The sequence below is a fragment of the Macaca nemestrina genome, chromosome 11 (genome assembly GCF_043159975.1).
Source record: "Macaca nemestrina isolate mMacNem1 chromosome 11, mMacNem.hap1, whole genome shotgun sequence".
Taxonomy (NCBI): Eukaryota; Metazoa; Chordata; class Mammalia; order Primates; family Cercopithecidae; genus Macaca; species Macaca nemestrina.
In genome coordinates this window covers 80,949,499-80,962,703 of record NC_092135.1, presented here as the reverse complement: position 1 = coordinate 80,962,703, position 13,205 = coordinate 80,949,499, and the positions used below count along the sequence as shown (strand labels likewise).

Below are 13,205 nucleotides of genomic sequence, written 5' to 3'. Positions count from 1 at the left end.
TTTTCTTATCTGGCTACCCCAAACCCCTCCTTGAAGCCTCCCCTTCTCAGGTCTGCCCTTACTATTCCAGGCCCCGCAACCTTGCCTCCTCTAAATTAAAACGTTAACTATCAGGCTGAGAAGTAACCAGATAAATTAAATTCCCTGATCAGTTAATGACTAGTAATAGCTTGACAGATGATATCTATAAATTGTTTGTATTTTTAAGACTCTTTAGGTACAAAGCATCCATTCAAGGTACTGCAGCTTTGTATATAGAATTTCAGGCACACTGGCAGGTATGATTATGACTTTTTTTGGTGGGAACAGGACTCTTTTAAATGCTCCTTAGATTAAATCCATTCAGTCCACTCCCTCTTTCTTGTTGGAATATTAAAATGAAGACTTCTTACGAATAGTAAATAGTAAATATTTTTTAAAGCTATTCATTACAATTTCCTTTTCAGAAAGTGTTTTGATCAATCCAATGATGGCTTATTACTCTTAGAATGTCTTATTGAATGTGGCCGGACATTTTGTCACTCACTTAAAATTAATGAATATAATATAAAAGATTAACATATCGAGAGAAGGCAAAGCCAAAAATATCAGAGGCCTGAGTCCTCTTGGCTGAAGTTTCTCACCCCAATTACGTAAGTCCTCAATTAGTTCACTTTTGGAATCACGTCTAATACATTTGACAAGGGAGTAGCCTTGGAGTGCAGCTAAGAAGAAATTGATGAGAAAAAAAAAAATGAGATGGCAAAGAAGAGTGTTTCCAAGAAGTGGGGTTTAGGGTGGAGGCTGGAAAAAAATGGGAGCGATTCCTTTATGCATTACACAAACATTTATTTTTTGCCTTCCACATGCCAGGACCTATTGCCTCTCCTCCGGATGGGTGCTCCTCGCCGACAAAGTCTAGATTGTGGTTATCTCAAGAACTTGAGTTACGCTCACTTCCGACCTCCTCTCTCACAAACTGGCTCCAGGCGAGGAGACTGAGGATGGGCTGGGGAGGCTGGCAGAGGCGATCCCCGCCTCGCGGAGCACATCTGCTGTGTTCTGCGGGGAGCGCCTGTCAAGCAGTGGGAGGAAAAAGCGCTTGGAGCCACCGGCCCACTCTTAAGCGTAACTCGCCTGGAAAACACCCCACCTCCCAGCAGAGTTTCTGCTGGTTTCTTTAGGAGGGTGGTGCGGAAAAGCAACTTTTGGGAACTTGAAGGAGAGGGGTGTGGGGCGAAGTGAAAAGAGCGCAGAACGCGACCCCACTCCGTCCCCGCTTGGGACTCCCATTCCGGCATCAGGCGTAGTGGGCGGGGTCCGGGCCAGGGCCAGGGCCAGAGCGGCGGCGGCGAGGCCAGGCCGAGGGCCCGCAGGCCGCTGTTCCCCGTCCGGCCTCGCGGGGGCGCCGGCGCTGCCGATCAGGTGACCGAGCGCCCGTCCGGGGCTGCGGGAAGCGGCCTCGTTCTCAGCCGCCGGAGACGCCGCCGCCGCCGCCGCCGCCGCCACACCTAGTGGAGGAGCCGGGCAAGGCGGCTCGTTGGGGGCTGGGGCGGAGAGCGCCGGGGGTGGGGGCGGAAGGGCGGCGGGCGGAAGGGAGAAGGCTGCCGGGGCGCGGGCTGCTGCGGGAGAAGGGGCTCCGAGGCGTCCGCCGCGGCTCTCTCTGGTGCCGGCGCGGGATTGGGGCGCGAGGGCCATGGGCGCGCTCTCCTAAGGCGGAGGTCGCGGGCGGGAGGGGAGGAGGCCCGAGGGAGGCTGCTGCGGAGGCCGCGGGCCAGTGACTGGGCGCGAGGCGGCCGGCGGCGGCGGCGGCACCACCATGTCGCGCTCAGTGCTGCAGCCCAGTCAGCAGAAGCTGGCGGAGAAGCTCACCATCCTCAACGACCGGGGCGTCGGCATGCTCACCCGCCTCTACAACATCAAGAAGGTGCGCACGGGCCGGGGAGGCCGCGGCGGGGGCGGGCGGGCCCGGGAGGGATGAAGGGCACGGGAGGCCATGGGGTGGGGGCGGGGGGCGGCGGGCGGCTCCGGGTGCAGAAATCTCGGCCTCGCCGCCCCAGGCCCGGCCCGGGGTCGCCTGGATGCGCCGCGGCCTAATGCGGAGTCCCGGGCGCCTCTCCCGGTGGTTTGCCGGCCGGCCGAAGGCAGAGAAGCCATTTCCCGGCTCCCAGCGGCGGGATCCGGCGCTGGGCCCGGCATGGGGTGGAGGAGCCGCTGGGAGCCGGGAACTGTCCCCTCCTCGGCACCCCCGCCCCCAGGACGGGGCCCATAGGAAAGGGAGGATGGTGGGTGGGCGAAATTGTAGGTGGATAGGAAAACTTGAGCGTTCCATGTTCTGGCGGAGATGGCAGCAGTGAACAGGCATTACTCCCGACATCCCCATTTTTTGGTGTGGGAATGTGGATAGGGAAGGGCTGTTTGGATGAATCCGATATCCCCTCCACTTTGCCACTTTATTTCAGATTGCTAAATAAAAAGCCATTGAGAGTGTGTTGACGATTTGGGATTATTTCATTTTGAAGGTGGAGAGGAGGGGGAAGTGAGGGTGGAACCAGTTTTCTGAAATGCTTCTAGGCTGTGAGTCACTAGAACTGGAATAACAACCTTCTACTCTTTCCCCTGTACTCCTCCTCATGTTAGATTTTCCAATACCATTTCTTAAAGTTCGGTGTCTGTACAAAATAAAAACCGTAGAAATGTTGCAATTACTGCTGGTTTATAGCATAGTCTGATAATTTGAGCAACTATAGCTTATAAGCCCATGTAAAGGCTTTTACATGTCCTCAGTACAGTAAGGAGTGGAAGACCACTGGAAGTTTAGAAAAGTCCAACATGTAAGGATAGAACAGATGTTACATTCATTATCCTGGGACAAAACAACAAAATCTCTTTCCTCTTAAAGCAAGGTTGGTAAGTTTTAAACAATTTGATAAAGAGAAAAAGAGATATTTGGAAAGTTTAGATCCATTGAGTTTCCAATGTGTCTTTGATGTCATATCTTCATAACTATATTTGTTGGCTTTTTAATATGTCGTGAATGTTACCTTTTAATCATAGCCATAGATTGTAGGTTGAGAGGGCTTCTGAAGAAAGGTTTTTTTTTTTTTTTTTTTGGAAATTCATATCCAAGGATTTGAGTGTGAAATTGATTTATTTTTACAATTTGATGTAGACACTAATTCTAAAGAGTGTCCTGGTTTAATGATGATAAATTTTGGGTAAGGACAAAATCTGGTTGCTCACCTGATTGCAAGGATTGATTACTCTAAACCCAGTGCTATCTGGAGAGTAACTGCAACATGCTTATTCAGTTTGTTACTTTTTATGTGGCAGGAGCTCAGTGTCATGACAAAGAAGCCCCTCTGCATTTACAAAGGAGCCTAGGTTATACATTTATATAGGTTAGGAATAATTCAGTTTTAAATAGTATTACTTAGAGGTTGCATTGACCTGAACTGTTTGGGGAGACTATGCTGCTTAGAAAACTTGGAAATTGATTTCTATATGAATTTTGTCGAAAAAACGAGAAAGTCAAACATTATGAAAGTTACTAGACCTGTGGTATTGTGGTTTAGAGGAAATGGTTATGATGGTTTCTAAAAGAGGAAGTGAGAGTAACATCAAAAGTGATTTGGGTATTTGAGCAAAATACCTTTTCTAAGCATTCATTAAACATTTTTATAGGATAAATGCAATCAAGCTTTAATATCCCACCTTCATAAATAAGATTAAATGAAATTCTAGGCATTTGAACTCTTGTAATTCCAGTTCATTGCCTTTTCTCAAAAGCACTGTTTTTTCACTTCCTGTTTTGAGAAGCTTCAGGCTCTTGTATTATTGAACTTGTGAAAGTTAAAATGAGTTGAATGTGATCATTATTATATCCATGTCAAATATTTTGATTTATTGAAACGTTATATTTTAGCACTTACCTTATATTTTTAGTTTCTTAAGAAATACATTGCCTACCTTGCTTGAGAATTTTCTCTGGGCAGGGACAGTGTAATTTTTGAAATACTAGAGTATTTAGGGCCTTATCTGATACTGGAGGCCTTCAGTTAGGCCAGGTTGAAATGAATGAATTATTTCCCTCCTCTCTCTCGAAACCTGTGTGCTCTAGTTTTAATAATAATAGCTTTGGGTTTGCTCCCTTTGTGTAATTTTGCATGTAAATGAATCAGATAAGATTTTGGATCTTTCAGCCTATAGAATTGTCTGTGAGTCTGGCATATCTTCCCAGCTGGCTAGGGATTGAAACATTTGTTCAAATATCTTGCCAAAGAAGTGAGTAAGATCTGTTCACCATGTGTTTATTAGGTTCATGCTGTCTACATTCTTACTGCATTATAAACCACATAATCTTTTCACTCTCAACCTCCTTTAGTCCTAAAAAAAAAAAAACAAAAAAACTTCCACCTCATAATACATGTTTGCCAATCAATTATCACATTTTCGTTAATGCATGTGATTGTCTACCAGATCTTTTTACTCTATTTCAATTGGAAGTATACCGTGGAAATGTTTTAATGAACGTATACAGTGAAAAAGAGTTAAGTAAAATAACTTACTATTTTCAATAATATGCTTTGATGTTACTAGGGGAGTTGGAGCTTGATTACTGAAGAATGGTTTTTTAAAATTTCATCAGTCAAAAATTTTGAGAGCTTAATATTTACAATTTATGGGAATTTTAGGGAACTTGTAGTTTGATGGAGGATGTAAGAACACATAAAAGCGAATTTTAGGGAAAAGTCTTGAAGGTGATTGGTAGCTTTACATTTAAATTAACTTGTTGCTTAATTCCTTTTTTTTTTTTTTTTTTTTAAATATATGGCTTCCCTTTTTCAGACCTAATAATGTCCCTCACTTATGTAGAGACTTGTAACATTTTTAAAGGTTCTAGCATGGCAAGTTGTGTAATGGTGGGATTAAGAGCACTGGGCCAGAAGATGAGAGACTTGCATTCCAATCTTCTTTCTGTCACTGACAGTTCTCTAACTTTGGTTAGTAATTTGACTTTCTTGAGCTTCACTTTTCCTCATCTGTAACATGGGGAAAATTAATTGTAAAAGGAACACTAAAGTCTATTCCAGCTCTGTCTTTATGAGTTTATGGTGAAGTAGTAGAGCAGAAATTATGGTTCATTTTAAACAGTAACTGAACTCAGTTTAGTTTTCTGTAATATAGGGAGCATAATGTCTGCCCTACCTACTTCACAGAATTGCTTCTGAAGATAGAGGATGATAATATGTGAAAATGGTATTTAGGAATCTGAGCATCTTTTTTGGGCAACATTTGTTTTTCTGAAATTATATAGCTGTTTAACAAAACTGCCAAATACCAAATACCCAAAGAAAACATTTTGCTCGGTTAAATTTTTGTGTGTGTGGTTTACTCATTCTTTTTTTCCTTTTCCTTTCTTTTCCTCCACCATTACCAACATGAGATTGATCTCTGTATTAAGAACATCTCAGTTAATAACTTGTGTCTTTTCCTTCTGTTAAATTATTGCCTGGACTGTAAAGGACAGAAAAGGAGGAAGAAAAAAAAAAAAAAACATACAACTCTTACAAACTTTTTAAAATGGAATATTGTGGTGGTTTAAATGCAGTTTTACTTCTTTAAAAACATTGGAGGAATATTTTTCTTTTTTTTCCCCTATCCTTTTCTGATTTTGGATAAATTTATTTTCTAAGGAAAAATTTAACAGGAGTGGCATTGTAAAATTGAAGGTCTTTAGCTGGTATCTGCTTATTTAGTGGGGGAAGAAAAAATGTTTGTGAAGGGAGCAGTGCAGGGTAAAGGGAGGGGAACTGGTTTTAGTCTTACCTTTCAGCATTGTATTTGTTTCCACTTATGTCATTATTTTCTCTTTTAGTCAATCAGATGCAGAAGTATGTTCCAAAGATACTTAGGAAAAATAATTGTTTTTAATTTTTAAGTAGCAGTGATAAATAATCCATCTTTTGTTTCATTTATGGAATTGTTAAGTAGCTTTAAAATTCTTTAATGATTACCAGAGGAATATATGTTTATTGTCAAAAACTCAAACATAACATAAATGAGTGACTTCAAAAATTCACTGTCTGCCCATCTTTATAACTTTATAAGCTATTGAATTGTTAGTTTGTAAGTAGGGTTGTATATATGCCGGTTTCAAATGATTCTCCTATTTTAAGTAGAAGAACCTATACTGGAAAATACTTCGTTGTTGCATAGTTGATTATTTTAGGTAGTAATGAAATTGCATCTGTAAAACTGTTTTGTAAGCCATCATATGAGCTATTCTTTCAGTTACTCTCAAATATTGAGGTTTTCCCTTTTATGAGGTTTTCCCTTTTATTTATTCATTTACACTTCATTTATTGAATGTGTTCCCTGGCATGGGGGAAATAGAGGTAAATTAAGATGAAGTCTCTACTGCCAAGAAATTAGTATCTTAGTGGGGAGAGAGATGTATAGATATTTAACTAAAATGCAGTGGGTAAGTAGGATTGTGGAAGTGTTGAGAAGGGCGTTAAAGATTACAATCTGAGAGAGATGGTAAAGAGGAGAGTGACATTTGTACTTGGTTTTGAAGTATGACTAGAAACTTCAGGCAGGCATTGACAGAGACTAACTAGTTACTATTTCCGATTGCAGAGTTTTTATTCAGTAGAATATACAGAGGGTCCCCAACTTGTGATGGTTTGACTTAACGATTTGTTGACTTCTTGTTGGCACAAAAGCTATGGCATGCAGTAGGAAGTGGTATGATACTTTCTTGTGATCTGATACTCTGCAGTGTACTGTATTACCAGATGATTTACTCAACTGTAGTCTAATGTAAGTGTTTAAAGTAGGCTAGGCTAAACTATGAGTAGGTAGGTTAGGTGTGTTAAATGCATTTTCTTCTCTTTTTTTGGAGACAAGGTCTAGTTCTGTCATACAAGCTGGAGTACAGTGGCAGGATCTCAGCTCACTGCAGCCTCTGCCTCCTGGATCAGGCAATCCTCCCACGTCAGCCTTCCAAATAGCTGGGACTATAGGCACATGCCACCATGCCTGGCTAATTTTTGTATTTTTTTTGGTAGAGTTGGGGTTTCACCGTGTTGCCGAGGCTAGTCTCTATCTCCTGGGGTCAAGTGATCCACTCGCTTCAGCCTCCCAAAATACTCTTTGGGAGTACTTTCCTGGCTGATTTATGATATTTTCAATTAAAGATAGGTTTATTGGAGTGTAACCCTATTGTTAAGTTGAGGAGCATCTGTGTAAAGATAACAAAATACAGTCATACTGCATAATGATATTTCACATAACACCTAAATGGTGGACTGCATATACACAGTAGTCCCATAATACTGTGTTCTTACTGTATTTTTCCTATGTTTAGATACATTTAGATACAGAAATACATTATGTTACAATTGCCTACAGTATTCTCATTGTACAGGTTTGTAGCATGAAAACAGTAGGCTATATCCCATGTACCCTGGGTGTATAGTAGGCTATATACCATCTAGGTTTATGTAAGTACACTCTGATGTTCACACAATGACAGAATCTTCTGATGACATTAAGCAATGCATGACTGTGTAAGAGTATAAAATAGTAATGCTCTTCTTGCCAGCATATAACCTCTAAACTTCACTTATTTTCTAAACATTTTCCTTACTTGCAGAATATTCTGTGAGTTGAGAGAGCTAGATTCTAGATAATGCTCTGATACTTTTTTTTAGTTTGAACAAATTATTTAACCTTTCTGGGCTGTAGTTTACTTACAGAGTGAGGAGATCAGTGGTTCTTAGCCAGGTATACATAATAGAATCATCTTGGAAGGTTTTTACAAATTCCATACATCTAGATCCTGACCCAGACTTACTTGAACAGAAAAAAATCCCGGAAATAGTTCCGGTGTTAACTACTGAAATAAGTGAAATGTAAGTTTTTAAATACCTGTAATTTCTTTTCCTGCTAATTATTAACTGTAGGGATTTAATTTAGTTGTCTGAGTTATAACTAAATTTCTGGAAGGCTGCACATTGGCTCTCTACTAGCAAAACCAGCTCCATGGTACTTATTTGCTCTCAGCTTCTGTTATGCTTCAAGCTGTATTTTTTGGCTTTCTAAGCCATGCTCGTCTTACTGATTCTAATTCTTGTAATCTTAAATAGCTGTTCCAGTTATCCGATGTTTTTGGAATGCACTTTTATTAACCTCATAGGTTAAGAGGAGAATGAAATGAGTTGATCCATAGGAAGTATTAGTACAGTGCCTTGTAACAAGGGTAAGAGCTCAATAAATGGTGGCTGTTGTTACTAGTTCTATTTCTGGGGCTTAGAACATAGTGTACACTTAATAAATGTTCATTCCCCCCCACCCCCAGATTAAATTAAGCTCAACACTACCTTTTAGGAAACATTCCTAACTATTCTATTTTACTGCCTGATATAGTTTGATCTCTACTTACTGCTAAGACAAAATAACTATTTGTATTTCAGAAGTATGTGTTCCACAGCAGTCCTTTAAATAACAATTTCTTTTTAACAGCAAAGGTGTGACAATATATATACTTTAAAAAACTGCAGAAATACCTTTGCTTCATAAACTGAGATGATCCTGTATATTGGAAGCTAAAAACTGTTTAAAGGCAACAGTGACATATATATCTTCTTGTAAATGGAATGGTAATTAATAACTCATTTGAATCACTAAATTTTTTTCTTTTTTTTGAGTCACTAAAATTTTTAAAAAAGAATTTTGAAGTGTATACTGGGTTGAAGTTTTTCAAGTTCATGACTTTCTCAGAACTTGTGTCTAAAGGACAGTAACTGTGATTTCTGTATTTTTAGATCTTTATTATTGACTCCAATTAGGAGATAGTTATTGATAAATTACATTAATTTGAAAGCATTTCCAATAATTTCAGTATACTTTGTTATCAAGCCTCTTAATCCAAGTTATTAGCAGTAGATTGCTCTCTTTTCTTTTGACCTAGCTAAGATAGAGGGAAAGTGCTAACTTAAAGCAGATCGGTTGGCCAAAATATACATCATAACACAGGAGGAAAAAAATAATCGGAAAACTAACTACTGATGAATTTGAGTCTTATTTTGCTCTTGATAGGTTTTCCAGTACTTATGTACAATTTTCATACTGTAATATTTTCCTTATTAAAAAATTGGAACATAAAATAATGATAGGTATATATTACTTTTACATTCTGTAATTTCAGGTAATGTCTACTCTTCCTCTAGGTATTTTAATTTCAATTTGTTGAAAACTCAGGGAAGAATCTTTGTCCCTTTATTCCTTCAATTTTGCAAAATATGTGGTGTTTCTTAGTTATTAAGTCAAAGTTAAATTCCTCTTTCTAGTATAAATTGGCCACATTTTGTGTTTTCCTCATCATCCTTGACATTATTCAGATGGAGCTGGCTTCTGTGCCCTCACAAATAGCATTCTCACTCTGACCCCTGAGATATTGTTCATATTTTTTCAGTTAATTCGTTGTACTAGAAAATCATTTTTTTCTTCCATATTTTGGCATTTTTTCCAGAATTGTACTAGAAAATAATTGTTCTTCCTTATTTTGGCAAAGAAATGTGTTTTATTCCTGAGTTAGAATAGGAATTAAAAAATAAAACTGAAGCTAGGCACAGTAATAGTGCATGCTTGTAATCCCAGGTACTTAGGAGGCTGAGGCAGAAGGATCTCTTGAGACCATGAGTTCAAGTCCAGCCTGGGCAATATAGCAAGATGCTGTCTCGGAAAAGTAAAACGGATTGAACTGATCAGATTTTTACTGTGATAGCAACTGCTTCCTGGGGTTAGCAGCTGAAGTTTTGAATAAGTGGAGCATGTTTTTAAACATTATTTTTGGGAGGGGACATATATTTTTAGATAAGCTTTTCTAGTGTTTTGGAATCAGGTACGAATTTCTCTGTAGGTCCTGTCAGTAGTTGTGAAATCTTGATCAAGTTACTTAATTTTTCAGAAGCTCCTTTCCTTTCTGTTGAGTAATAGTTTAGATAATTTCTAAAGTACAAGTGTTTTGCACAGTAAATGTTCTTTTTACTTCCAACACCTTTATCTTGATTATTTTGTTGTTGTTTTTCCTTCTCTTTCTCTCTCTCTCTCTCTCTCTCTCTCTCTCTCTTTTTTTTTTTTCCTCGAGTCAGGGTCTCACTCTTGCCCAGGCTGGAGTTTGCAGTGGTTGTGAAGAGGGCTCACTATAGACTCAACCTCCCTGGCTCAAGCAATCCTTCCATCTTAGTCTCCCCAGTCATTGGAACCACAGACATTTACCACCACGTTTGGCTAATTTTTAAATATTTTGTAGAGACAGGGTCTCAAACTTGTGTGCTCCAGCAATTCTCCCACCTTGGCCTCCCCAAGTGCTGGGATTGCAGGTGTGAGCTACTGAGCAGTCTGTTTTTTTGTGTCTTGATTGTTGCTTAATCTCTTATGAATAGATAGAGGAATTTTAAAAATCTCTCTCTATATTTTTTTGTCATCATGGTAAGTTCTTGGAAAAACAGTAACATTAACCACGTAAAGTTAAGCTGTGGTATGTAATCTTATGCTGTAACAGCTTGAGGAAAGGCCTCAGTACGGGGGTTTGTGGTAGAGTGGCAGAAAGATTTGTTTTAAAGTCATATTTTAAAATGGCATAGAGTCTAGGCTTGATGTTTCTAATCAAAGATGTTTGTTTTGTGGCCCAGATAATATATTGTATAGTTTTCTGAAACATCTTTGTCCTTTATTTTTACTAATAACATCAGATTTATGTTTTAAAAGGAACTTAGAGATACTGAATTGACTACTGACCTATAATTTTTTTTTTGTTTTTGAGATACAGTTTCACTCTTGTTGCCCAGGCTGGAGTGCAGTGGCGCGATCTTGGCTCACTGCAACCTCCGCCTTCTGGGTTCAAGCGATTCTGCCCTCAGCCTCCCGAGTAGCTGGGATTGCAGGCGCCAGACCATGCCTGGCTTTTTTTTTTTTTGTATTTTTAATAGACGGGGTTTCACCATGTTGGCTAGGCTGGTCTCGAACTCCTGACCTCGTGATCTGCCCGCCTTGGCCTCCCAAAGTGCTGGGATTACAGGCATGAGCCACTGAGCCCAGCCTAGAGTTGTTTTTATGGAAAATCTTGTTTCCGTAATTGAGAACTCTCTATGTATATACATGTATATAAAGAAGTTTTATTTAAAAAATTATTTAGAACTTATTTATTAACTACATGTGTGCCAGGTACCAAAATAAACAGTTTATGTGTATCTTATCTTTTAAATATCTTAACAGTGTACCCTATGCAGTAGGTAGTAATAATATCCTCAATTTATAGGTTAGTTAACTGAGGCTGAGAGGTTAGGCAACTTGCCTAAGGTCATATAGGCTATTATTCACTGGACCCAAGAGACAAGACTTTTAATTATTATGTTTAAGTGTATCCTTTAACATTACTATAATTTTATCTGCCACATTAAATAGTCCTAACTTTTAAAAGATTATAATTAGAATATTCATGAAGAATAAAGTTCCAATTCTGAGAACTGGAAATTTAACTATATAAATACTTACATTTATTTTAGATCTTCTGAAATTTGAAATTATAGTATTTTATGTTTTATGAAAATATGCTGACTCAAGATAAAGTAAAACAGGGTACTTGGGGAAGTTTTCATTTTTCAATTCTGTACTTTATACATAGTTTTCTTTCTGTGTAGTGAAATACCTCTTTTAATCAATTCTCTGAAAAAGTTTTTTATGGTAGGGCTATAAAATTCAGGGATTCAGACATCATTTTACATTGTATTCACCTTTCCTTTTTTTCTATTTTTGGGAGTATGGGGGAATAGAAATGCTCAGATGTTTAATTGAATTGGTAATATGTTAAATCTTTTGATTAAGTCTTTGTGGTAAGCCTTTCTGAAATATATTAGTCTAAAATGTTTTGATAACTAAATATAATAGCGTATTTAGTTTTTAAAAATTTGGTAGTTCAGAAGGCGATGACTTTGAGTTAAGGATTAATTTTGTGTAATGTTGTAGATGTAATAGGAAGATACATGGTTTCAAGTATACCAATAGCAGGCTGTTTTCTGAAACTGCAAGTTGTGATTTTTTTGTCCTCAAAATGAAAGTTTTTTGAGTTTGGGTGGGGAATAAGATGAATTTTTATAAACTATAACTTCTGGTTAGTTGGAATTTTGCTATACTGTTTTAGTATAGTAGGAAACCTTAAAATTTTTTAAAAAAATTTTTTTGTAGAGATAGGATCTTGCTGTGTTGCCCAGGCTTGTCTCTAGTTTCTGTCCTCAAGTGATCCTCCCACCTGAGCCTCCCAAAGTGCCAGGATTACAGTTGTGGGCCACCATGCCCAATCAGCCTTCTTACCTGAATTATTTGTTATGGTTCTTTGCCAGGATATATTTCTTCTAGCTGATAACTTTTAGTCATGTCAGTTTATTTTTTTCATATACTTCTTTTTTTGCCTAAGTATTCCCCATACAAGTGTCTCTCTTGTTATTAAGCAAATACATCAAGTAAGTGGATTTTAGAAAAAGATAAGATGGGGCCCAGTACTTCTGTATCTATTAACCTCTTATTTTTTTATTGGCATTTTTTGGGTGCTCTTGGTATGCCAAATACTCTTATAAAGTCTGCAGATACACTTTCATGTAGTGAACATAAAAACTTTTTAGCATAGGTTGTAATTATTATGCGTTTAACAGATGAAGAAACTGAGGCACAGATAGGGAGAATCACTTGCTCATGGGTACAGAGCTGTTAAGTGATGGAGCCGAGATTTTGAACATGGACAGCCTGTCTTGAAACTCAGGTTCTTAACAATTAGGTTAAACTCTGTACAGTTACAACAAATGTAGACTTTAGACTGTGTTTAGGCTATATTTAGATGTTTAGGCTTGAATTGAATAAAGGAAATATTTGATTGAGAGAGAGAATTGTGTTTAATAGTTGCATGAGAAAGTTAACACTAACTTGCTAGTTCTATATATATTATGATATAAAAACTGTTACTACTATGATTACTATTCATATTAGACTTGGATAATTATTATCATCATTATAGCTATTATTAAAAAGCAGCTAGCATTTTTAGAGCACTTATGTGCTTATCATTTTGCTAAATGCTTTACATGGATTCTTTATCTCCTAGTCCTTGTAATAACCCTGTGAGGTAAGTACTAATTTCCCCATTTTACAGGCGAAGAAACATA

At 38.4% G+C, this 13,205-nt stretch overlaps 1 protein-coding gene across 4 annotated transcripts in view; it reads left to right on the top strand.

Annotated features, from left to right (window-relative positions):
- Positions 1-1,733: 1,733 nt before the first annotated feature.
- The window catches only part of LOC105499550 (NCK associated protein 1), a 110,310-nt gene continuing 98,838 nt past the window's right edge, over positions 1,734-13,205 (top strand). For all 4 annotated transcript variants that reach the window (XM_011772175.3, XM_011772174.3, XM_011772173.3 and 1 more), the window contains exon 1: positions 1,734-1,906. In XM_011772175.3, coding sequence (XP_011770477.1) covers positions 1,799-1,906 — 108 coding nt within the window. In that variant the 5' untranslated portion in view covers positions 1,734-1,798. The remainder of the gene's footprint in view (positions 1,907-13,205) is intronic.